This window comes from Gymnodraco acuticeps, unplaced genomic scaffold (assembly GCF_902827175.1).
Source record: "Gymnodraco acuticeps unplaced genomic scaffold, fGymAcu1.1, whole genome shotgun sequence".
Taxonomy (NCBI): domain Eukaryota; kingdom Metazoa; phylum Chordata; class Actinopteri; order Perciformes; family Bathydraconidae; genus Gymnodraco; species Gymnodraco acuticeps.
Genome location: NW_022992041.1, coordinates 620,570 through 646,978, shown reverse-complemented (window position 1 = coordinate 646,978; position 26,409 = coordinate 620,570). Strand labels below are relative to the sequence as shown.

Genomic DNA, 26,409 nt, shown 5'->3' with positions numbered 1-26,409 from the left:
ATGTTTATCTTAGTACCTGTACAAGCATGTGCAATAGAGGTTGAAAGTAAACAGAATGTTGTCCAAACCAAACATACGAGGTGATTTTGCTGATTATAAAACCTCGGCCAAAGCATATGAACTAATCAGTTGTTTTAGTGTTTTCTTGGAATGAAAACCTGTGAATTCTCAAAAAGAGGTTTGTTTTCTTGCATCTGATCGTGATTGCTTAATTCATCATGATTTTCAATAATCCATTTGTACTTGCTTTCAGCTCAATCCCCAAAAGGATAACCGATATTTGCCTTTCATTTCTCTGATCGCATAACATTATTCTATCAGAAATTGTATCTCGCATCATTAGAGTAACAGGGAATAAATCTCAGCTATTTTTCCAATAATTTCTTGGTCCAGTTGACATCTTACCTGCGAGACATACCTCTCATTAAACCATGAGTGCGGGTGAAACCTGTTATGCATTTTTAATGAAGTCAGGATAATTGTCAAATTTTATGACATGGAGAGAGGTGGAAATTGGTTCCATGGTCAGTTTGAGAAATGATGAGAATTTGACCTGCACCGATGGTGCTGATAGCCGAGCATTAGTCATGGGCCTCCTGTAGCTGCAGTGTGTGACAGAGCTAATGATAGTCATTTTGTAGCGTGACCATGCAGTGGAATATGTTTATGGGGGACTAAAATGTCAGAAACTGACAGCACTCACTTTTACTTCATGACTTTAAGCTTTTTTTAATTTCAAGTGTACTGATGTAACTTTCGAATGAAAGGGCATGACAAAAATGTCACGCTTTATAATTTTTTTTTTATTTCCTCAAATTCACATGCAAGCAACCCTCCATTTTATGTATACGCTTTTTACTTGTGATGAGCTCCCATTGAAAAGTCATATAGAATTTAACAAAAGCAATAAATTGCTTTTGGGTTGAATTTGATACTAATTAGTATCTTTTCATGTCTGGTGTTGACTGATATTCACTGATAAGATTTCTCTTTCTCCTTTCATACCAGGGTTTGGGGGGTTTAACTGTGAAATCAACTATGATGAATGTGTCCATGGATACTGCGCCAATAATTCCTCGTGTATTGACCTGGTTGCAGACTATGAGTGCATCTGTCCTTTGGGCTTTGCTGGTGAGTTATCTGTGTCATCATTTTCATATTTTACACTTTAATGAATATAGTGCAGATTGATGACACTTCAGAAATGATAACCATCAAAGCGGCCCCATTGTCTAATGTAGGAGCTCATTACCCAAATCAGAATGACTGCAGCTGATTGAGTAAAAATACGTCTTTTTTTTCTGAATTTGGGGGGAAAAAATAGGTCAAAAGATGATATATTGGTTACATTAAATGTTATAAACAAAACCTGCAAGAGGGTAATATTAATATTTGTGTAATGTGACAATGTACTCAGGTAAATACTAGGCCAAATAAATTGTGTGTGCCTTTGGCTTGGAGTAAAAAACTGCAATAGCGCAAAGATATGGCAGTTGTATTGTGTCACCCCTACTGGCTTCATTAATGAACACACAAATGAATGTTTGTCACTCTCAGCGGTCAAACTCATTTGTTGGACAGGATATTGAGATGTGTTCTTAGCATGTGTCCTTTTTGATAGCGCTCGATTAACAATTTGTATTTACCTCACAGGTAAGAATTGCTCCACATCCGTCTCAGTGTGTGCATCAGATGGTGAGTTGTGCAGTAATGGAGGAACCTGTTTCTACAACTCAGCGGGGAAAATACAATGCATTTGCCCTCCAGGTATTAAAACCCTTTCATACTTCAGATTGGTAAAACCTTTGTTAAGCTCTATTTTTGCTTTGATATATAGCTCTTTAGTCAGTGCTACAGTAATCTATCTAAGAATGACAACATGCAGTAGTGTGCTGAGTAGGAATAACATGTTTTAATCATATTAACAACAGTGGATATGCAGTGTTTGGTTTATTCAACATCAATCCCTCTTTGTTTGTATTCAGCCCTCAATGGTTGTAATGTGGTATCCCTAAAACAGCCTTAAATTCTGAGTGAATATCATAAGAAAGCACATTTACAAATCCACAAATTAGTTACAATTGCAAACCACATTTACAATTCTTCTGTAGGTTGTTTACTGTTGCTGAAATCCCTCCTTGGTTTTAGTGCTTTAGGGTCTGGCTGGATATATTATGTGAATGAGAGATTGGAAGAACACTGGCAATGACAACATTACGTGAAATCACAATCCATGATGTGTGCCAGACGTTGGAAGTCAGGAGCATACTGTACAGAGCGCCGCACATCAATCACTACTTTGATCCCACCTCTTACAGGATACCAGGGCAATGAGTGCTCCTCATCTGTGAACCAATGCGTGTCAAATCCTTGCCACCCTGAGGGAACTCTCCTCTGTGAAGAACTGGCAAACACGTATAGATGTGTGTGTCAAAATGGGTACTCTGGACCGCACTGCAAAACACTAATAAACCACTGTGTCGATGGCCTATGTCAACATGGTTCAGCGTGTTTGGATCTATCAAGAGGGTTCAAGTGTGATTGTTTACCAGGTAGGTGCACCGTTTTGCAGTGGCTTGACTCAAATGGAGGAAATTCTTTCAAATGAATCATGTATATAGCAGTCAAACTCCCGGTTTGATGCTTCCTCTTGTTCAGTTTCCTTCTCTGTGGGAGTCTAATCTCTTTGGCCTTAAGCAACAACACGTAACAGCCTTGTGAAAAGCGGACCAGGGCTCACTTCATCAGGTTGTGAGCTGACTTCAAAGCAGCAAGAATGTTTGGAATGTTTTTTTGCCAACTTTAGGTCTAATAGGCTTCTACTTTATGAAAGGGATTGTTTACTATCACTACAATCTATTATTTTAAGATGGCATTGTACAATAAGATTGAATCAGGTTAAATAGGAAATTAGATCAAATTAGTTATTATCATTCTATGTGTTGCAGTAATTCACAGGTCATAACACAGGTAATTAAGGTTATTATACATATAATGTTCAGTATAGAATAAACTTATATATCTACATCTACAGTATTGTCTATATATACATGTATATATAAACAAACAAACTGTTTGTTCCATAAATTAATGGCTGAAAATCATCTTTTATATACCACAAGGCAATTTGTGTTTTAATGCTGTCAAGGCCAATATGAATTGTGTCATGATTTGTCAAAAAGACAAACAAATAGGTTGGTTATTTTTACTTGGATTTAAGATAATTATTATTATTTTTCATTCCAGCAAACATCTGACACACATTTATTGTCCAACAGAATAACTTTTTTAAATATCTTTAAAATGTACATTTCGATGTCTCACTATGGATGCGCCTCATCGCGGAGCAAACAGAAGCATCAATCTCATTACGCCAATCCTGATTGGCTGGTGATCTTGACGTCAACGTCAGGGAATCACCCCCTATAAGTAGCTTGCGCCACGACGCATGCGTCATTCAAACACCTCTTCTCGCTTCAGAGCACATCTCTACAGTAGCCGGACAAGCTTAACAGTCCACAGACTGAACCCAAATCCAAAACATTTTGGTTGACGGGCGCTCGCCGGCTACTCCTTCTGCTTCGCAAGAAGACTGTAATACTAACGCCAGTTAGTATTAAATCGACCTCGCCGTTTCTTTCCCCGGAAAGTAAGGTAAGGTTTTGATTTTTCTCAAGCTAGCTACACACCTGTTGCTAGCTAGCTTCCCCTTACTACCGACACCACGGTAGCGAGGACGCTTTTCTTTTTCTCTCTCACGGAGGAGAAAAGGATTAGAAGTATATTGACACACCAGTCAATATTCTTTGAGAACAAAGGACCCACACCGTCCCTTTTTCTCCGGATTAAGGACGGGTTGGTAACACTTTTCTCTCAACGACGTACCTGTTACGAGCGGGTCCTCTCCACGCCACGAGGCGAACAAGATGGACGCCTCTCCCCCTCACACCAGAGGAGTCAGGGACTCGGAGGCTCGGTCATGCGGCTGCGGGTTGAAGATAGCAGGCACAGACTCACACCAGGTCTGCTCGTCCTGCCTCGGGCTGGAACACGCCCAGGAGGCTATCGACAACCCTGGCTCGTGCGGGCATTGTGCCCGTTTCACCCGAAAGAGCCTCCACCGACGGCTAGCACACCAAGCTAGCTTGTTGGAACAGGACTCCCTCATGTCCACTGATTCGCCGTTTGGCAATCAAGACACGGGGGCGTCCGCCGCAGAGACTGAGCCCCTCACTGTGTCGGTCTGGGGCTCACTAACAGCGGCAGCTGCGGAACCGAGATCCCACGCCGTGTCAGGCCGGGACCCGGTGGCGGCAAGAGACGCGGGAACGGAGCCCCACGCCTCACCAGGCGGGAGCTCCCGGCGAGACCTCACCATGGTCTCGCCCGCGGAGGATGTCCTGGAATTAGACTACATGGAGGACGAAGAGGACACCTCTGAGTCCCTCCTGTCTGATTCGGATGAGCAAGAAGAAGATATCTTCATGTCATCGGCTCAAACGGCAAAGCCGGGAGTGATGGCTGCTCTCCCGGGCGATAGCACACCAGCTTTGCCCTGTCTGAGCATGGACCTGCAGGCCGCGTGTCAGTGCGCTGCGTCCAGGCTAGACATCCCGTGGCCCGAAATGGCCAAGGAGACCGCCAGGTCCCGTTACGAGGGGAAACATTCTCCCCAAGCAACGAGGACAAGGAGGCAACTCCTCCCGGTGTTCCCGGAGATGTTGGATGAGGTGTCGGTCTCGTGGAGGGACCGACCCTTTAGCAACAAGGCCCCAATCCAGGGTGCCTCCTCCCTAGACTGCGACGGTATGGAGAGGCTCGGCCTGCTCCGCATACCGCTGATGGAACTGCTGGTGGCAGCCCACCTCCTACCAAGGATGGGCCCGTCACCAAGCAGGAACCCCACGCTGCCAGCGAAGTTGGACCGTTTCCAGTCGACCATGACTGAACGGTCCTACAGAGCTGCAGCGTTGTCCGCCAGGGCTCTGAACGTTTCCTCACTGCTAACCGCATACCAAGCGGAGCTCTGTGAGGATATGTCGAGTAATCCTGGACCGGCCGTTCTGGACGAGTTGGCCGCGGTCACAGACATTTGTCTCCGTGTCCAACGCTGCGCCGTCCAGGCCACAGGCAAAACAATGGGGATCATGGTGGTGCAGGAAAGAGCTAGATGGCTCAACCTCACCAACCTACCAGACCGGGAGAAGGAGGATGTGCTTGACATGCCCATCGTTCCCGAGGGGATTTTCGGCTCCGCTCTTGCCTCCATGCAGAGGAGATGCGAGTCGAAAAAGAAGGAGGACGAGGCCCTCCACCTCTGCCTCCCTCGAAGGGCCCAGCCGCTGCCTTCGAAGCGGCAGCCCTTCGTCCAAGCTGCCCCGAACCCTGCTCGGTTCAAAATACTGAAAACGCAGAGGTCGCAGTCCGCCCCGAGTCCCCAGCCCAGGCAGGGGACGAGGGCGAGCTGGCCTAGAAAATCTCCGGTTCTGGCTGCAGCCCAGGCGCAGCCAACCCAGAATTTCGGCCAGCAGTCGAAGAAGAAGCGAGCGGCGTGACAGCCCCTCCTTCTCCCCTCTGTGACAGAGCTGGAAGTCTACGGTTCCCCAGCTCTAAATGTGTTCCCGCCGCCTCGAGAGATGCCTCAACACCATCCTCAAGTCCGCATAAACACATGTCACACACTTATTGATTTTTCTGTCATAAAACATTTTCCGCTGACGCATCCAGGCTTCGAGCCAAGGGCGCAGCTCGAGAAAATGAAAAGAAAAACAATAAAAACAATAAACAGTCCGTCAACTGTTCCCCTTCTGAGAGCAGCTACGGCCTCTCTCAAAGGACGGACAATTGACGGGTCTGTGAAGGCACCACCGTCACGCGCAAGAGTAGTGCCGGCTGGAGCTGTAAAGGCACCACCGTCACGCGCATGCGCAGTGCCGGCTGGGGTCGTGAAGGCACCACCGTCACGCGCATGCGCAGTGCCGGCTGGAGCCGTAAGGGCACCACCGCCACACGCATGCGCTGTGTCGGTGGGGATTGTCGAAATAGGGCACCACAGTGCTCAGACACTGGAGGGCCCCATAACACAACAAATAGAGACTCAGAGGGGAAGAGACGTGACATCTCAGCTGGCTCTAAGGAGCATACAGCGGGAGATGCTCACGACATCTGCTTGGGTTTCTCAAGACAGTTACACGGAGCTACAGACTCAAAGTCACCGTCACCCCCCCTCGCTTCTCGGGCTATCTGTATTCACAAGCCCGGGGAGAGTCAACCCATATTCTGTTGAGAGAGATTCTCTCTCCTAGAAAGGAGGGTTTTTATCTATAATGCCCGCCGAGCAGAGTCAGATTACGCAGACAAATGTTCTCGTAAAGCACCTGCTCAACATGGGTCTCATAATAAAACTAAACCCCGCGCGCCACGGCGTGCGGAGAGTATTGGTTATTATGAAATGCGTAGTGGCACTACGCCACTGGCCGCACCCGACTTTTCTAGTACGGGGCGCGCCTACGGGTGCTGTCCTTTCACGGAAGGTGGTCACCACGGACGCATGTCTGACAGGCTGATAGGGTATTTACGAAGGTCGCCCGGTGAGGGGTCTCTGGAGCAGAGACCTCCAGCGGGCGCACGTAAATCACCCGGAGCTTTTAGCGGTGTTCCCCACCCTAAAACGCTTTCTGCCTTCTCTCAGAGGGCACCATGTCCTCGTGAGGACAGACAACACGACCACAGTATCGTGTATGAACCGCCAAGGGAGGTTGCGTTGTCTCCAGTCACACACACTGGCACACAAACTGATCCCTTGGAGCGGCAGACGTCTCCTCTCTCTGAGAGCGACGCATGTACCAGGAGTGATGTACCTCGGGACAGAACTACTGTCCAGAGGTGCACCACTCTATGCAGACTGGACTCCATATCCAAGTGTGACCTGCCCCACCGGAGAGGGGGGGGGGCTGCGATAATTAAAACTTATTCAGCTTTCTCAGTCGACACACATAAGTCCCACGATTGAAGGCTGGCTCTGACAAGGAGAGAATAACTATAATAATTACAATATCACACATAATGATAGTTAAAAAGTGATTCTTCTGGCCAACTGCTGAGGGTTTCCCCAAAACCACAATATCACCACGTGTAGCTGTATTCAATCAAACACTCACTACAAATCAACCATATCTGCATGCAAAAAGTGTCCAGCAAACCACATGCTCCACTCCACAGTATGGCCAGGATCGTCACTGAAGAAGTATAAGCACAGAGACAGTATTAGACCTTGTGGGACAGAGTGGGTCGTTACAATGAGGGTGCTGTCGCTTTAAAGATTAAATCACTAGTTTGTACACAATACAACAAACTAGTCAATAAGCAAAACATAGAAGGTAGGCAAAACGGTAGCAAACTAATCCTAAAATAAATGGAGAAAGGAGATTAGAAATTGTATAAAGACTTATATGAATGTCCTTCAGTGTACATACAATTAATCTCCTACCTCTGATGCAAACGCATTCACTCAATTATCACCTCACTGGACACCTCTGCAACGGTGATTCTCTGCACAGTCTCTGCTGGGGCTGTCAAGAAGCCTGGCATTTACAGGCCACATGTTAACAATTCAGTGGTAGGCCTACACTGAATGTTACAAATCCTAACAGCAGCTTCACATACCTCGTATAGGGGGAATACACGCCTATCAGCCAGACAACGATAACTGGAACAAGAACACTCGTAATAGTCACAGCTGATTTGGGTGAGGAGTGAGTGGGCATTTAAAGTGTAGCGGGAGATGCTGAACTACATACAGCTGCGCGTTTTCCTTATATGGAAGGGCCAGCTGACTAAAGAAGGGGGGGTGTGTCTTAAAGGGCCAGTGGCGGCCCAGCCACGTGAAGAAATGATCTGACAGCTAATCCTCAGAAAACAGTAGCGCCGGCTACACAAGGATCGTGAGTCCGCTGTGGGTGCGTTACGGCAGAGCCGCGTTAACTATGTTTGCATAAAGAGAAAATGCTCAATGACAGCTGTTCTCTTTAATGCACGATTTAAATGCACCGTTAGGCGTGGACGCACTCGTACACGATTGACCTCCGGGTCTTCTGTACGCGTTCCCACCCCTGGCTCTGATACCCCCAACTCTGGCCAGAGTGAAGGAGCAACGCCACACACTTATCCTGATGGCTCCGCCCTAGCCCGCAACGTACGGGCTGGCGGAGATATATCAGCTGTTGTGCGGGCAGCCATAGCAGCCCCCACTACGCAGGGACAGATTGTCTCAGGCGGGGGGGGGGGGCGATCCTTCACCCACGCCCAGAGCACGGGGCACTATGGGCCTGACCCGTGAGTGGTACAATCTGAATACAGTGGGACTCCCTCAGAAGGTGATAAACACTATTCAGAGTGAGAGAGCTTCCTCCACCAGGTCTCTTTATGACTGTAAGTGGAGGGTGTTTGAGGAGTGGTGCCTTCAAGAAGGACACATCTCCTTTCAATGTCCTGTCGGGGTGATTTTATCATTTCTACAGGACTTGATCGATAAACACAGAGCTTTCTCCACGATCAAGGTGTACCTGGCTGCTATTGCTGCATGCCATGTGGGCTTTGAGGGTAAGACGGCTAGCCAACATCCTTTGGTCTGCCGTTTTATGAAGGGAGCTCGCAGGCTCCTCCCTGTCTCCAGGTCACTGGTGCCCTTATGGGACTTGGCAGTGGTTTTAAATGGGCTGAGAATGACCCCATTTGAACCCCTGGAAGGAGCTGACATGAAACATCTGTCACTCAAGACAGTGCTGTTACTGGCCCTGGCATCCGCCAAGCGGGTCAGTGACATTCATGCGCTCTCTGTACATCCTTCATGCACTCAGTTCGCCCCAGGGCAAACGAGAGTGTTGTTGAAGCCCAACCCTGCCTTTACACCAAAGGTGGTTGGTTCGTGTACCCCAATTGACATTGAGGCATTTCCTCCGCCGCTGGTTTCCTCCGGGGAACAGCAGCAGGATCTGTTGTGTCCAGTCCGTGCTTTACGCACATATATGGACAGATCAAAGGAGCTTCATCTTAATGACCAACTCTTTGTGTCCTGGGCTAACCCTCACAAGGGCAAGCCTGTTACTAAGCAACGGCTCTCCCACTGGATTGTGGAGGCAATTGCTTTGGCCTATACGAGTCAGAGTTTGCAAGCACCTTCGGGTCTGCGGGCTCACTCGACTCGGGGCCTGGCTACATCCTGGGCTTTGGTTAAGGGTGTTTCCATCCAAGACATCTGTGCAGCGGCGAGCTGATCCTCGCCGCTCACTTGTCCGCTTTTACAGGCTAGACGTATCCGCTCCAAGCGTGGCCCGAGCAGTGCTGGGCACCTTGTTGAGTCGGGACTCTACCTGTTAAGTTCTGGTTGGTTGGTGATTTTTGAGATAAGCTCGTCTGGCAATACGGGAGCTACAATTTCCCATAGTGAGACATCGAACGGAGTGTTATGAATGAGAACTATAGGTTACTTACGTAACCCCAGTTCTCAGAGTAACATGAAGTGAGATGTCTCACCAGACGGCCCTCCTTGCTATGGTGAAGCGAGAAGAGGTGCTTATTTTGAATGACGCATGCGTCGTGGCGCAAGCTACTTATAGGGGGTGAATTCCCTGACGCTGACGTCAAGATCACCAGCCAATCAGGATTGGCGTAATGAGATTGATGCTTCTGTTTGCTCCGCGATGAGGCACATCCCATAGTGAGACATCTCACTTCATGTTACTCTAAGAACTGGGGTTACGTAAGTAACCTATAGTTTCTTCACTCCTGCCATTGTGGGCATATTGCTTATTTCAATGACACATCATCGCAAATCACAGTGAACCAATTCACAAAACGTTGCTCTTTATAAGTTACTGCTCATTTTGATATGTATTGTTAATTGATAACACAGTATTTGTACATGTTGTCATTGTGCATTAGAAGAAAAGGAAAGAGAGGAAGAAAGTCAACCATAGTTGTTTTGCTTTTCAATAATAATCCTAAAAGACTAGCCATCATGTGAGGTCTTTACTATGAGGTGTTACAGCCTACAAGCATCACTTTAAAGTCTTCTGAAATGGAGAAATCCAATAGAACTCTGTTTCCTCTGTCTGCAGGGCTAACAGGCCAATTTTGTGAGGTAAACATTGACGATTGTGAAGAACAGCCGTGTGGAGCCCTGAGTGTTTGTAAAGATGCTCTCGATGGCTACATTTGCTTCTGTGCACCTGGATTTATTGGTAAGTGAAAGCTTTCTCAAAGTTATACTTTGTAAGGTTATTCGCAGTAGCAATGTGTCAACATGTTGTGCGGTTGTAATTTTTCTAAGGAAATGACTGCGAGATTGAAGTGAATGAATGTCTCAGTGAGAATTGTCAGAATGGAGGTTCCTGCGTTGATGATCTTAACTCTTTCACATGCCAGTGTCCTCTTGGAATCACAGGTATTTTATTTGATATGTTCTTACCATGACTGTTTGTTTGTGAGAAATTGCTCTGACTTGTAAGTTACAAATGATGAATGGGAGGAAAAGTCAATACCATACCAGTGTGCTTATAGACATGAAAGTTAAGTAAAGAGACAATACACATTTAATATATTAATGCTCGTTGGCACATTTTCTTAAATGTGGTCATTTCATTTCAATTGACCTTTTAGAAACAGAACTTCAAATTCAGTCAAATTAGATTTTGAATCATATATTAGGTTTGTGGCTGTCTTAACCTCAAAGTCAAGGATGGTAAAGTCTTAGTTAATTAGGTAACCTTTTCTACTTTTAAAACATAGTCAAATCAACTTCATACAAATGATAGCCAATTCTTCATCGAGAAAATCTCCGTTTGGTTATCTTATCATAGCAAGAACTGTACTAATCAAAAAACAATATGCGATGATAATTGATCTTTACATTTATAATTATAACACAATTTCGACAAGATGTAGAAGATGTGTATAGTGTGGCACGTTTTATGGTATGTTTAATTGACTATGAGGTCTTTTGCAATCTGCTTGTTTTGATCTTTAAACTTTTTCAATGCTAATTAAGTGCCGTTTAAATATATGGCATGACATCGCAGCATGGAAAACAGAACATAATTCTACACATTGTTGCTAAATGTGATTTAAAAAAAGCGTTTTAAACAACAATCCTTTTGTGAATCAATTAATATATTATAAATGTATTTATTGTTAAACACAGCGATTGATCTGATTTGAAACGCAGGTGTCTCTGATCCACTGCCAATAGCAATCAATGCTCAAAGCTGAACTGTTGAAATTAAAGTAAATATACATCTGTATGCTTGGGGATGGATTTGAGGAGTTTCACTGGCTTTTCTTAATTTTGTTTTATAATTTGTTCTTTTTTTGCTGTTCCTTGAACTACAGGCGTTTAGCAAATGTGTCTCAGGGATTAAAATATACACTGAACAAAAATATAAATGCAACACTTTTGTTTTTGCTCCCATTTTTCTATATACACAAAATAACCATTTCTCTCAAATATTGTTCACAAATCTGAAAAAATCTGTGATAGTGAGCACTTCTCCTTTGCTGAGATAATCCTTCCCACCTCACAGGTGTGGCATATCAAGATGCTGATTAGACAGCATGATTATTGCACAGGTGTGCCTTAGGCTGGCCACAATAAAAGGCCACTCTGAAACGTTCAGTTTTATCACACAGCACAATGCCACAGATGTCGCAAGTTTTGAGGGAGCGTGCAATTGGCATGCTGACAGCAGGAATGTCCACCAGAGCTGTTGCCCGTGAATTGAATGTTCCTTTCTCTACCATAAGCCGTCTCCAAAGGCGTTTCAGAGAATTTGGCAGTACATCCAACCGGCCTCACAACCGCAGACCACGTGTAATCACACCAGCCCAGGACCTCCACATCCAGCATGTTCACCTCCAAGATCGTCTGAGACCAGCCACTCGGACAGCTGCTGCAACAATCGGTTTGCATAACCAAAAAATGTCTGCACAAACTGTCAGACACCGTCTCAGGGAAGCTCATCTGCATGCTCGTCGTCCTCATCGGGGTCTTGACCTGACTCCGGTTCGTCGTCGTAACCGACTTGAGTGGGCAAATGCTCACATTCGATGGCGTCTGGCACGTTGGAGAGGTGTTCTCTTCATGGATGAATCCTGGTTTTCACTGTTCAGGGCAGATGGCAGACATCGTGTGTGACGTCGTGTGGGTGAGCGGTTTTCTGATGTCAATGTTGTGAATCGAGTGGCCCATGGTGGTGGTGGGCTTATGGTATGGGCAGGCGTATGTTATGGACGACGAACACAGGTGCATTTTATTGATGGCATTGTGAATGCACAGAGATACCGTGACGAGATCCTGAGACCCATTGTTGTGCCATTCATCCACGACCATCACCTCATGTTGCAGCATGATAATGCACGGCCCCATGTTGCAAGGATCTGTACACAATTCCTGGAGGCTGAAAACATCCCAGTTCTTGCATGGCCAGCATACTCACCGGACATGTCACCCATTGAGCATGTTTGGGATGCTCTGGATCGGCGTATACGACAGCGTGTTCCAGTTCCTGCCAATATCCAGCAACTTCGCACAGCCATTGAAGAGGAGTGGACCAACATTCCACAGGCCACAATCAACAACCTGATCAACTCTATGCGAAGGAGATGTGTTGCACTGCGTGAGGCAAATGGTGGTCACACCAGATACTGACTGGTTTTCGGACCCCCCCAGACCCCCCCAATAAAGCAAAACTGCACGTTTCAGAGTGGCCTTTTATTGTGGCCAGCCTAAGGCACACCTGTGCAATAATCATGCTGTCGAATCAGCATCTTGATATGCCACACCTGTGAGGTGGGATGGATTATCTCGGCAAAGGAGAAGTGCTCACTATCACAGATTTTTTCAGATTTGTGAACAATATTTGAGATAAATGGTTATTTTGTGTATATAGAAAATGTTTTAGATCTTTGAGTTCATCTCATGAAAAATGGGAGCAAAAACAAAAGTTTTGCATTTATATTTTTGTTCAGTGTATATTTCATTCTGGCTGTCGATCAAATATTTATGGAAACTGACAATTTTTTAATTACATTCCATTCAACTTTGATGCCTCTCAATACCTTTTATTGAAGCACATGCAGAGCCACAGAAATCCAATCTGTTGTCTCTGCTCATATTGTGTGACAGGTGATCTGATTGTTCCACTGCCTTAAATTAGTTAAAATTATAAATACGTACATAAACATAACAGTTTTTTTTAGAGAAACCTTTATTGGGCACTTACACAATATCATTGTTTCAATGTATAGAAGAAGAAAAAAAATGCTATGGCTTTTATTTGCAAAAGAAATACAGTTGTGATGAGACTTAATAATGAAGATGTATTCAATTTGTATTGTAAGAGTAACATTTTCAGATGCTCATCCAGTCCTGAACAAAACTAGCACTCAAAGCTCTGCTACCAGAGGCTAGTGGAGTTTCAAGGTAGTCTTGCCACTACTCAGTGAGGTTTTTGTAAGTAATAGTGCTAAACATCCTATAATTAAATGTCAAAGTATTAGCCTCACTTATGGTTGCTATTTTTTAATACAGAGGAAGGATTAACAATAGGTCAAACAATACACTAAGTATAAAACTGAACAAACCATTGCTTAAACTGCACTTCTGTTCGTAGACAACAAGTGTTTCTGAGAAATGTCAAGGTTTTTGGCTGCGTTCAGCATCAGTATTGACATCTCTAACCCCTGAGTGTTTCAACCATGAACTCATGAACTCAAATGCTAACCTTTAGCCACATCAGAGGCCATTAGGTTAAAAAACATCCTCTATATCTGTAAGAAGAGCAGCGCCAACAGTACAAAGACCTCTTCTCACTTTGGAATGTTACACTAAACAACAGTCTCATCCAGAGACACTTAAAATGTATGTGATAGTGATAATGCAAAAATAAATTGCTTAGTTTTGTGCAGCTTACTGTATCTGCTTCATAATGTCAGCGTTGATTATTTTAACATATAATATTAATGTATATTTTACACTTTGTGGCCAAATCTATATAGAAATAGATAGAGTATGAAAAAAAGAGCAAACTCTTAATGTAGTTTTTTGGAGAAACAGTGTAGATGTGTTGTTGTTAAACCTTGATTTTTAAAGCCTTGTTGAATATTGAAAACAACATTTCAGTGTCAAATACATTTTGCTAGCATAACAGTGAAGATATGTTTATTCCTTGTGTTGCAAAAAGCTCACGCAAAATATCCAGCTGACTTAATGTTTGTGACGGCTGTCTTCAACCAAGGGATTGAAGCTGTCGTCCTTCAATCAAATTCCCCACAAAGAGGCTTTAAGTCAAACGCAACGTATTAGACATTTAACTAAGTTGAAGGAAAGTGGAAAACTGAGCATGAAATGTTCATCAAACTCAAATCTGTAGTGAACTCTGACTGCTTTAATTTCATGTCCTTACAGGGAACTACTGTGAAGTCAACATAGACGAGTGCATGTCCTCCCCCTGCCTGCACAATGCTACGTGCCTTGACCTTGTTCATGGCTACAGATGTGTCTGTATGCCTGGCTTTACAGGTAAGTGAATGCACCTCATGTTTTCAGATGAGAAGTATCTTTGTAAGTTTTCAGACAATGACATGTATCAATTATGAACACAACAAGTGCATTTTCAAAGTGAAGTCAGCTTCCATCAACAGCTCCTCTTTAAAGTCTACAGACAGCACAGTGATTTAGTCCGGCGTGCACACATTTTGAAGTCTTGCAGAATAATTATTCTCCTACATGTGATGCTGTGATGCCAACTGTTGAAAGTACAAGATGAATAATAACTCGAGATTAAAAAGAAGATCATGTGTTTCCACCCGTAACAGTCAAACACAGCTTTGGAACGGTTTTGTAATAATTGGTAATAATTCACGCAGAGACAGATTCAGTGTATTACAAACAATACAACTGGTTGAAGTGCTGAATCGTATGATCCCCAAGGAGCCTGTTTCTCTCCTTTGAAAACAATTACTGAATCCCTATTTATGTTTTGAAGAAAACTTTTTGAATACTCAGAAATAGTGTCTGAAATGGATGATCAGTTTTGTTGTATGCCTTGCTGCATCGACATAGAGCCCTCATGGGTATCGTAGCTGTTTTAGCATTAGTTTACAGCATTAGTTATACCAAAATGAAAGGATGTGGTTGTATTAAAGTGATGGTAACCAGCCTGTTATGTGGACAACCAACTGTCATCTTTAAGACAGCAAAGCATGTGTGATTTTGACAATCAGTCTGATTTTAACATTGGTTTCCTTTGATAAAAGTCAAACATGTATGCCAGCGACACATCAACGTTCCATATTAATCAACCTTTGCTCTTTTTTATTTGTCAAAGGTACAGAGTGTGAACTTGACATTGATGACTGTGCTTCATCGCCATGCAAGAATGGAGCCACATGCATTGACCAGCCTGGTAATTACTTCTGCCAATGTGCGGCTCCATTTAAAGGTAATGAGCACTGAGGGAATGGGGACAAAAAAGCAAAGTTAATTAACTTCACATACTATTATTTTCACCTGTCTGAACTTACATCACATATCCTAACAAAATGAGTACATCTTCATTTGCTACCTGCGGTTAAATAAAGAAATCTCAAGTAATTAAGTGAGATGTTAGCTGTGGTGGGTGCTTCTGTCACACGAGTCACAACTTTTCATCATTTAGTCAGATGACAGAGCTGTACAGCGTTATTGTTGCATATCGATGGGAATAAAAAAGTAGTTGGGTTATTTGGGGTAGAGGATGTTTTTAACAAAAGGTAAAGGAGTTAGACTCATATTAAGAGACTATCTGGTAACAAAGTATCACTGTTTGAAGCCAAAACCTGATGTTAGTTTTATAATGACATTTAAGGGCCAGCAGATGATAATCAAAGTTAAAATGCTAACATTACAATTCATTTAATTTGACCACAAATGTATGTATCAACTAGGTTTGTTAAAAATAAAACCTAGAATATTACATTATTTAACAATCTGAGGGCAACAAATGCATCTTATATTTGGTCAATATTAAGTTATATGTTTCAATAGGAATGTGTTACTATAATTGAACATTTATACATTATGATTTCATCAGTTGTTAAGTAGATTTGTAACATAGTTCTCCACTTGAACCTCCAAAAACAATTGATCAATGGTGACTAGATTTGTAATGATGCTTACTTGTTGGCACAGCTCAATTTGTCCCATCTTGGTAATGACTACAATATTCTGAACATCAATCAATCAATCAATCAATAGGATACGGCTGTAATAGGCCTAAGGCCTTTTAGTCGCTCATAAATCAATAAGTAGATCACTGATTCTTTATTTACTATGGATGCTGGCAACAGTCACATAGTCCAAAGTGAAGGTGATGTTTAAACAGTAGTGGTCGAGGCGGGATTTGAGACAGTTAACCGTCTTGGATGTGACAACGCTTTCTGGCAGATCATTCCACAAGTCAACCACACGCAGGCTGAAAAAGTTGCGGCAGATAGCCAGTCTTGAGTACTGTTTCTTCAACTTGAGGCAGTGTCCACGAGTCCTGGTGTTATAATCCCGTTGTAGTGGGCATGATGTTTTGTAGATGTTGTGGAGATATTTGAAAACTTCGATCATATCTCCCCTCGCCCTTCTATAATACATACTCAAGATTTTAAGACTTTGCAGTCGTTCTTGATATGGTAGGTCCTTTAGTTCTGGAACCAGCTTCGTTGCCCTTCTCTGTATTTTCTCGATGAGCTCAGCATCCTTTTTGTACATGGGGGACCAAGCGACATTCCCATACTCGAGGAGTGGCCGTACAAGAGAGATGTATAAACGACGTACTACGTCAGAGTCCAAATAAGTGTATGATCTGCAGATCATTGCTAGGATACCATTCGCTTTGTCACTTGCCCGACGGATATGGTCACTAAATGTCAGGGTATTGTCAACATTCACACCAAGGTCCTTTTCATTCTGAGTCTCGGATAGGTTTATAGTGTTTGAATTATCACTCATATTATACTCATATTTTTGATTCAGAAAACCTAAGTGCATTACTTTGCACTTTGCTGCTTTTGCTCCAACATGACTAACAACAAACAAGGTCTGTTTGCCATTATTAGAGATCCACTCTGCACTGTGCATGTTGGGTTAAAGACTCGACCACAAAGTCTGAGGAACTTTAACTGGATACAATTCTAATAGTGTGATTTAATGGGAGCAAAAAGGTCTCCGTCATTACCAAATGTGAAAAAACATTAACTGAGCCAGATTCCTCACACGCTTTTCTGACAGATCTAATGAGCCCGTTGGCTGTGAGATCTTCCTGGAAGGACAACAGTCAGGGCAGCACTCCACAAATCTAGGCTTTAGTGGCCAGGAGGAAATGACTCCTGAAAAAGGCACATGGCATTAAAGGCACTTCAAAGACCGCTGACAGTTTAAGGAGAAGATTCAGAGTGTTCATGAAAATGAACATGGAAGTCTTCAGCTGTAATTCAAAGCACTATAGAAAGTATGGCAGAAATGAGGCACAGTTGATTACCCATGTAACACCATTACTAGTATAAAGCATGGCAGTGGCTTTTCATAGTCAAAGATGAAGGGAACCTGTAATAGAACCAATACACGTGTACTATTAGAAAGTAAGAGAGTCTCAATTGAAAAGTTGGGAGAAAAGTTTGTAATTGACACGCATGGTAATAACCATGTGTGCAACACGCAGTTACTTTTGAATCACTTTGAATAATCATTCAGTTTTGAGTCCCAGTCTGCATAGATTTGTTCAGGGCTGTGCCAGAGCTACATCTACAAAATCAGAAGCCAGTTTGTTGTTAGACCCAATCAGCACCTCATTCATCTTCCTCGGTCACACGCAAATCACAAGCGTCTAAAGCAAATGGGAAACCTGTGTCTTCCTTGATTTACTACACAATTCCACTCTATGTCCAAGTGTAGTTGTAACTCCAAATGGTAGATTGCCACATTACAGTACAAGTGTGATAATACTAAAACAAGGGGATTGGCAGTGGAATAGTTGCGGTTTTCAGTCCTGGAGTTTGTGAGAGCTGCCAGGACTCAAAGGAACCGAGAGCGGCAAACAGCTGTAGAATGGCTGTTGATTCTCAATGAGATTGGCAGGTCTAGTAAAAATGTCACAATACAGAGAGTGATTTGATTATATCTGTGTATTGCTTCAAGGAGGTGTATTTTTTATAAAATGACCAGTTAAGTAAGAATGATGTGTCAATAGTGCTGCCACTTTGACAAGTAATTTTACTAGGAAACTATCATTTAAATACTGTCCATTGCATGTTGCTGTTTGACCGACCAGTTGTTGAATAATGCCAGAGGTATTTAAAATGTATAAGTACCACATTTTGATATTTACCACCAAGTTTCTTTGTAACAAGCTTACACAGCCAGAACAGAACTTTAATCAGCTGTGGATACTACAACCTGCTGGCTCAGCCAAAAGCAATGATGTGCCTTCAGAATATGCTTCTGATTAAGGCGTGCAGAACCCATTTGGGTTTAGCAATTCCTCTACAAATAAGAAACTGATTTCACCAGGAATTTGTATGCTTCTGTGCAGACTAAAGTCGTGGTTGGGACTTTTCTCCTGGTTCTGTCAGTTTCATTCTCTGGGCTGCTTGAAGAAATATTTCTACAAATGTGGAAAAGTCAACTAATGAAAGGATGAAATGCCGTGGTCAAATTGTTACGGTCAAATTATGACCACTTTACAAAGAACTGTGAGGTTGTCATTGTAGTTTAACTGATCATTTTTCCCGAAATGCATTTTTGAAATAGGACATAACAACTGTGTTACATCAAGTTTTGTTAAGGCAATGTGAGTATAAGCATGATCTATTGCATTTCTTATTTGTGATTTAGACGAGTGTTTTTCATCAATGTGTTTATTCATGATCTGAATGTAATGGTGTCTGGCATTTTCATTTCTAGCAGTTTGCTCAAACAAAGTGGCAGGAAATCTTGATATTGCAAATATTAATGTTCAGTTAGTGCTTTAGTAATTAAATTGAGCGCCTCAGAGCCACAGGTGTGCTTTTATGAGTTCATTTAAATCAGCGCTGCCTGATAGAACTAAGGACGGAGACTATTAGTTTTGTAATTGTTTTGTCACAAGCTCAAATGTGGAACTCATTTTTATTTGGGTACTGTGAAATCTTAAGCAATTACATTTCTAGTGTTCCGCGCCTGAAATGGACACAACAGTTCTAAAAATGCATCTAAATGGCTTGATTCTCTATATAACTATGACGGAAGTCTGTGATTGCAAAGTTACATTTGATTATCACTTTGGTTCAGTTTTAAAACAGGAACGAGACAGGATTTACAATACATATATATTTTTAATTACAAATGACTGGACCAAGGCTTCCTGTATGACCTTCTGTTTAAAGAGTAGGCTTTGACACTACGTGTACTCTACCACACGTCATGGATGGAAACATACAAAAGGGGTTTAATCCTTAACCCCAGTAGTACACTTATATTGCACTTCTTCACAGATTCTTGTCTGCTAAAGGTTTCTCCTACACGTTTTTTTTGCTTCGCTCCAGGTCATAATTGCGAGTTCTTACCCTGTGAGGCCAGTAATCCATGCGAGAATGGTGCAGTGTGTGTGGAGGAGTTGGATCAGGACCATTTCCCTCTTGGTTTCCGCTGTCACTGTCGCCGTGGATTCACTGGCCCCCGCTGTGAAATCAATGTGGATGAGTGCAGCTCCAGCCCCTGCTGTCACGGTTTCTGCTACGATGGTAAGAAATGGCCTATCCTTCTAACATGCTTAATAACAGGCACTCAAGATGGAAGCACACTTCTTTACACACACACACACACACACACACACACACACACACACACACACACACACACACACACACACACACACACACACACACACACAATCTGTCAAGTTGTGTTCTGCTCACTTACTGTCTGACAGGCCGTTTTCAATTAGGTCACCATTGCAGCTAATAAGAGGGTTATGAGAGTGGAGTTATTTCATCTGATGTGCAGATCTAGGACATTACCTGCTGGAGTAGGCTTGATTAGTTCCTTAACATATCTGAAGAAGGAAATCTATTAAGCATCAATGCTGCGTTGTAATTTGAATAATGGATGATAAATGACAAAAGTAATACAATCAAAGGCAGGAGATTGTTTTTCTTCCTGTGGCTATCTTGATACATTGTAACCCCTATGTCTTCCATTTCTAGCATAAGTGTTTAAAAACTCATTGATCAAAAATAATATTCTTGAATTAAGGCTTATTTATCATGCGTTCGTCAATGATTGTAATGTATTTCAGTTGACAAGTTTCACATATATTGTGAAGGACACAAATAAAATAGAAACTGCACAAATGTCCTTGGTACATTTTGTTTTAAGATGTCTAAAATTACTCTGCATCAGTTGTGCAGAGTCAAAGTGGGTTTCTCTAAGTAGTATAACATTTGTGCTGTATTATTACCTTCAAGCAGCTATGGCATTTAACCAAATCTTGCTGTGTTTCAACTGGCCTCTGCCAGAAAAACACAATGATGGCAGTGGATTGCTGTATGAGAGTATCCTATCCTTCACTATGCTACAGTAGACCTCGGCCAGCTGTCTTTACTAATCTTCAGTGCAGCCAGTTCACCTTAGGTTAGTGAAGCAGGCCTCGCGGACCTATTGGCTGCTGCTCAGCAACATCCAGCCAGTCACAGCCACCAGGGAGAGCACTGGCCACAGTGGTTGCGATGAGTAATGCTACTGCCACCCAGGACCTAAAGCATTTAATGAGAGTAATAGCAGCTACACGCACCAAGACAGAGTGACAGCATAGATTACGTGGTAAATCTTTGGGATAATGAAGAATCCTGGGACCCTGACTGGGGAAGTAATAAATTCACCCCTGTAAGAAGTGCAATTACCTCTGTCACTGGCTGCCTGTACACCAGTGTTGTGTAGGAGAAACAGAATGATGCATCCCGCCTTAACTTCATTAATAATTAAAGACAGGAAGGAATGGATTATTAGACGTGGGAAATACTAACTTCTGATGGAAGAAATTAGTGCATTTGTAACATGTGAATAAAGAATGGCCCTTTAAATGGGCCGACATCGCACTTCTTTGCAGCTCATTCGGTGTGTTGAGAGTGTGAAAACAAATGACAAGGCTTTCATTGAGGAAGAGAGGGATAAGTACAGACAGGGGACGAGGAAACGAGAAACAGAGACCAAATGGCTTTTTGCTGGGAGGTTAATTTAAAGATGGTTAGTGTGTCAAACTCGAACTGGCTGATGAAGAGGGAGGTAACCTGTCACTTGGATTTACCAGGTTTGACTGATTCAGCACACAGTGTTTATTCAATGGTTGTATCCATTAAAGAATGAAATCACAGGGTGGGTTGTGCTTTGTAGACGCAATCAGCTCTTACCTGTGTAGAGATATCCTACTGAGAGTAGATTGAATGGATTTATGATGCAAGGTGCTGTAACTGTCCTACTGATCTTGTTTCAGTTGTAGACGGATTCTACTGCCTTTGCAATCCTGGTTATGCTGGGCTGAGATGTGAGCAAGACATTGATGACTGCGTGAACAGTTTGTGCAGCTCCAACTCGATATGTAGAGACCTCCATCTGGTAAGTACACACTTATCTTTGTTTGCCACTATAATAGCCTGATAAAATGGAATTTAAAAGGTTTTAAAAATGGTGCAATGTCTTGTAAATCACTACAGTTGGTAACTCATTGCAAAGCACTACTATTTATTATTGCATATTGACAGACCTGAACCACATAAGGCAATGCTTATTACCTTTGATGACTGCCATGCAGTTAAAGTTTGAAAGCATTCCTACTGCAGTAAAATATAAACAACTGCAATAACATGAATAGCGGTGTATTATTAAAAACACAAATATGGCTTTAGGCTCTGCTACAGCTGTACAACCATCAAGTTTATATATTCCAGGCAAATCTGGCAGACTTTATTGGTCTTTTTACAAAATGTGTTTAGCAGGAGGCGATTCAAGCAAGTGTCAGGTGTCTGGGTGAAACAAGAAGGGAACAGGAGCTGTCTCATAATGACTATTAAATGTACCTCATTATTATCTCCAAATCATGCCAATTATGCCATTAAGCCATTGTTGCTGATCTTTTAAAGTGCCAAAATGATCTAAAGGTTACCCAAGTAAGCTTGAGAAAATAAAACAAGAGTTTATAGTATATATTCTTACCATGAAATGCATTAGATTGACCATTTTTAATATGTCTATTTGCAAAATGATATCCTTGCCCAGTAATTATGCATATTTAAAAGGTTCCTAGCGATCATAAAGCAAATATTAAAAGCATGTATTAAGCATAATTTTTCTATGGCCATTCAGTGATTTAAAATGTTCAAAGGGCCTCTAAAATTATGTATTACTTGATGCAAGGTTCTTCCTCCCTGGCTATGTTTAGCATATAGGCATATACAGGAAGTTACTCATATGTCAAATGTCAAGTAAAAAACATCATGTGATAGAACATGATTTGTTCTATCATATGATTTTTGTTTTTAAAGATGCACATGCTTGGGTTGAAGAGAACATTTAGGATTTTAGTTTATGCAAGGCACAGCTCTACTTTTGTAGTTTTTCAAATGTTTTTTTCAGCCAATAACATTGATCTGTTGCAGCTGCAATAAGGCCTTGGGAACTGCATGCTGCTTACAAACTGTGCAACGAGTACCAGGGGCCTTTTTCAAACAGCTGCTTATTTGCTAACAGATTGCAGTAGTGAAGCAGATGTGTCATAGATAAAGTCTTTCGGGTTAGCTTTTTTTCCCTTTAGACAAAGACAAATAACTTCTGGTGCATAGTCCACCCAAAATGTGTGGATTTAAAATGAGTTTATGCTCTTGAAAATTAGTGCATAATATATGTAAGAAAGTTGTGATGTGTTTAAGAATAACAGTAAGTTTGGGGTTTTGACTCTATGGAGATAATTAAAGCCGTATTATGTATTACTTCACCACGCTTTGAGGTTTCAATTTCACAGTGTCATATTTTTGCTTTTCAGAGTCCTCCATAATTTACTTAACGAAGTATACTGGCATGGGTAATTATGTTGTAAAAAAATGTGTATTAAGTATTCACAGGGATACCAGAAGCATTTTCTTGTGTTCCCATAAAAAAAGGGCTACTGTAGTAAGGATAACTGAAAGGCAAATGCTTATTTTCCCTCTTCATGTTATGAACTATTCTACAAGGAGTTCTTTGATAAGGTTTCGAAATTCCCCTAGCAACATTTCCTGGTTAAAACATTACAGTGTAATTGTCTGAGATAAACTGAATACTCCAAATCCAAAGACAAAAGGACACCGCATAAAAAGGGAATTTGGAGCGATATGAGTCATAATTAAAAAAAATGTAGTCAAACTTTTATCTGTTTGCCAATTATAACTTTTTTGTTGTCCCATTATTTAAATAAGATTGGTTCTTATAAACCCTACAACATAGTCTTGTTTACAGTGCAGATATTCCTCTCTGAACATCATGTCCCACAGAGCTTTAGCTTATTTTGGAGAATCGCGCTCCCTGAAGGTGACTTAGCAGCAAAAATGAGATGATGCTCTATTGCCAGGGGTAAGGAATGGAAGGCTCCTGGAGGTATCTAATTTATCAAGAGATGACGGCATTTCCCCCCCCCCCCCCACCATCACCATGGGGCCCACAGTGTAAAAATGATATCCAACAAAGTTTAACGGCTCCCCTCCTGTGTATAAAATACAGATTAGCATACATTCAACCAGCAGCAGCCAAGACCATATACAGGATGTTGGCAATGAGGAATCCTAAAAAACGTTGTCCATATGACCAGAATTTATATTTAACCAGTTGCATTAGAAAGTAATATTAACACAAACCATTTATATGCGAGGCTATGGCGCAATGGACTAGTGCGTTGGTGTTCGGATCAGGGGAGCACAGGTTCAAACCCCACTGCAGTCAGCATGTCGTTGTGTCCCTGGGCAAGACAAGCGTAAGCGGCAAGATAAAAGCGTCTAACATGTAATGTAATATACTGTATCATAATTAATGATCGTGATGCATATTGAAATGAAGAAATAAAAAACAAGTCATCAAAAACTGCTTTGAGTGGAAAAGGAAAATTGAAGTAGGAGCTATAAATCTCTTTCTCAACAGTACAGTAGAAACAATATATTTACCAGGAATCCAAACAATATATATTACATGTTTGCTTATATAATAAAATCCTTCCTTTACAAAATATGCAGAGGTAATATTGTATGCTTGATGGAGTCTTATACCGAATGGCATGGAAAAAACAGGCTGCCTACTGTATTATCCAGAAGGTGGGTGGTAGAAGAAATACATCTGCATGGCATAATGTAATAATTCAAGACAAGAATGACACTCACAGTTCAGACATCATTCCACAGGAAAGATTTTCTTTGTAAGAAGGAGGTTTTATTCTGCAATATTTTAGAGCAAATTGAGTATATAGCAAAGCATTGTTTGTTTACAAAAATATTAGTGTTTCCTAAGAGGTCTCAGATTACCCTGCGACTGATCCACAGCAACTTAATTACCAGATTCCATATGTATATACAATACAGTTATATTTTAATAGTGTGCTTTGCTATTATAATGACAGTAATAGACTTTTAACGGCTTACTTTACTACACCAAGGCAAGTGCCTATGTAAAGTGTCACTATATTTCAATATAATGCTGTTTCCTTTTTTGTGTGTTGCAGAGTTACGAGTGTGTGTGTCACTCAGGCTGGGAGGGGGAGTTCTGCCAACGAGAAATTGATGAATGTTTATCGCAGCCATGCAAAAACAACGCAACCTGCACAGACCTTCTTAACAGCTACAAGTAGGTGTGCAAGCCGGCCCGAGGGCGCTGTCCTCCCGAGGTTCATCAGTCACTTAAGAAATGCAGAGAAAAAGAAGGCGTTCAGAGATAGCAATATGTCCTTCCACTGGCAGCGGAGATAATGAATTGCAGATGGCAGGTAAAACAAATGAGTCAATCAATGGCTCACAGCATGAAAGGGTTTCAGGGGATCTGTGACTCATTGGAGGAAAAAGCTGGTGTATCTGCTTCAGCTAATGCCCTCTTCTCGCAGGGGAGACGTAAAACTGCTTCAGGTGGAAATGTTGGAGGGTGAAAAGGAATGTGAGGTGGAGTGGTTGGTAGAGCTCGGGTACTCACTGCCACCAAGTGGAATATTCACCTGCCTTAAGAGTAGATACTTCAGAAATCTCTGCTTCTCCGGCCCCATCTCTGTCTCTGTCTATCACATTTCCATTTAATCCCGCTCAGTGCTCTAACCTCCTGTGTCCTACATTCAGTTGTCCAGAATTAAAAGCTGCTCCGACCAGTAGTTCAATTAACCTTTAAATTCCCTGCACTGTCTTACAAAAGATCCAGGAGTGCTGTGTCAATACATGGACTGCACCACTGTGTACTTCTGTGCATGCAGGAAAATGTATCTAGGGGATCGTTTGAATTACTGTGGTAGTTGTGCATAACCTTACAGTACAGCTGCTATTTTCATTGACAACCACAACCCCTAAAAGAACCCAATATAAGTTGTTTATTTATTTAGGATTCAGTTTTATTTATGCCAAAATGACCTCTACAGTGCCCTATCTCCTCTCCGGTGTATCCAAGGTGTCTGTGCTCTCTGGGCTGGACAGGTGTGGACTGTGCAGAGGATGTGGATGAGTGTGATTCTGGGCCCTGTCTAAATGGAGCTCAGTGTCAGGAGTCAGATGTACCTGGGGAGTTTTCCTGCACCTGTCCCCCCTTCTTCAGCGGCCCCTTGTGCAACCATCCCTATGACCCCTGCGACCCCCTCCACAATCCCTGCCTGCACAACTCCACCTGCCTGACACGCTCCAATGGAACAGCCTCCTGCAGATGCCCAGCTGGTGAGTGAACATACCGCCACAGACTCATAGTAATAGTGGGGAGGTGTTTCCAGTCCACATTTCCAGAGTAACTGCACCATTTTGTTCAAGAGGGTACTGATTGTAGACAACCTGCACAGTTAACTACTTTGAGTACTCGCATAAAAAACGAACTAAACATTTACATGATAGATCAAAGGGTTCAGGTAACAAGATGAAAAGAAAAACCTGTCATACTGAAGCATGCACCATTTGTATCTCCTCCCTGAACTGTATGAGGTTTTCAAAAATGTTATTATTTTAACAAAGACATTTTATTTTTTTTGCATGAGTCACATCAAATGTAGATTTAAACTTTTTATTTTGTGCTGGTTTAAGAAGTCATGGCCTAAAACCATACACCAGGTGATAATCGTAATGATCACATCTTGCTTTCCAAAAAATTGGAGT

General features: G+C 42.3%; 1 protein-coding gene across 2 annotated transcripts in view; it reads left to right on the top strand.

Annotated features, from left to right (window-relative positions):
• The window catches only part of eys (eyes shut homolog), a 198,208-nt gene that overhangs the window by 56,161 nt on the left and 115,638 nt on the right, over positions 1 to 26,409 (top strand). For both annotated transcript variants that reach the window (XM_034201872.1, XM_034201873.1), the window contains 11 exons: positions 1,009 to 1,131; positions 1,654 to 1,767; positions 2,319 to 2,552; positions 10,119 to 10,241; positions 10,331 to 10,444; positions 14,462 to 14,575; positions 15,384 to 15,497; positions 19,606 to 19,803; positions 21,552 to 21,673; positions 24,798 to 24,919; positions 25,721 to 25,980. In XM_034201872.1, the coding sequence (XP_034057763.1) occupies positions 1,009 to 1,131; positions 1,654 to 1,767; positions 2,319 to 2,552; positions 10,119 to 10,241; positions 10,331 to 10,444; positions 14,462 to 14,575; positions 15,384 to 15,497; positions 19,606 to 19,803; positions 21,552 to 21,673; positions 24,798 to 24,919; positions 25,721 to 25,980 (1,638 nt within the window). The remainder of the gene's footprint in view (positions 1 to 1,008; positions 1,132 to 1,653; positions 1,768 to 2,318; positions 2,553 to 10,118; positions 10,242 to 10,330; positions 10,445 to 14,461; positions 14,576 to 15,383; positions 15,498 to 19,605; positions 19,804 to 21,551; positions 21,674 to 24,797; positions 24,920 to 25,720; positions 25,981 to 26,409) is intronic.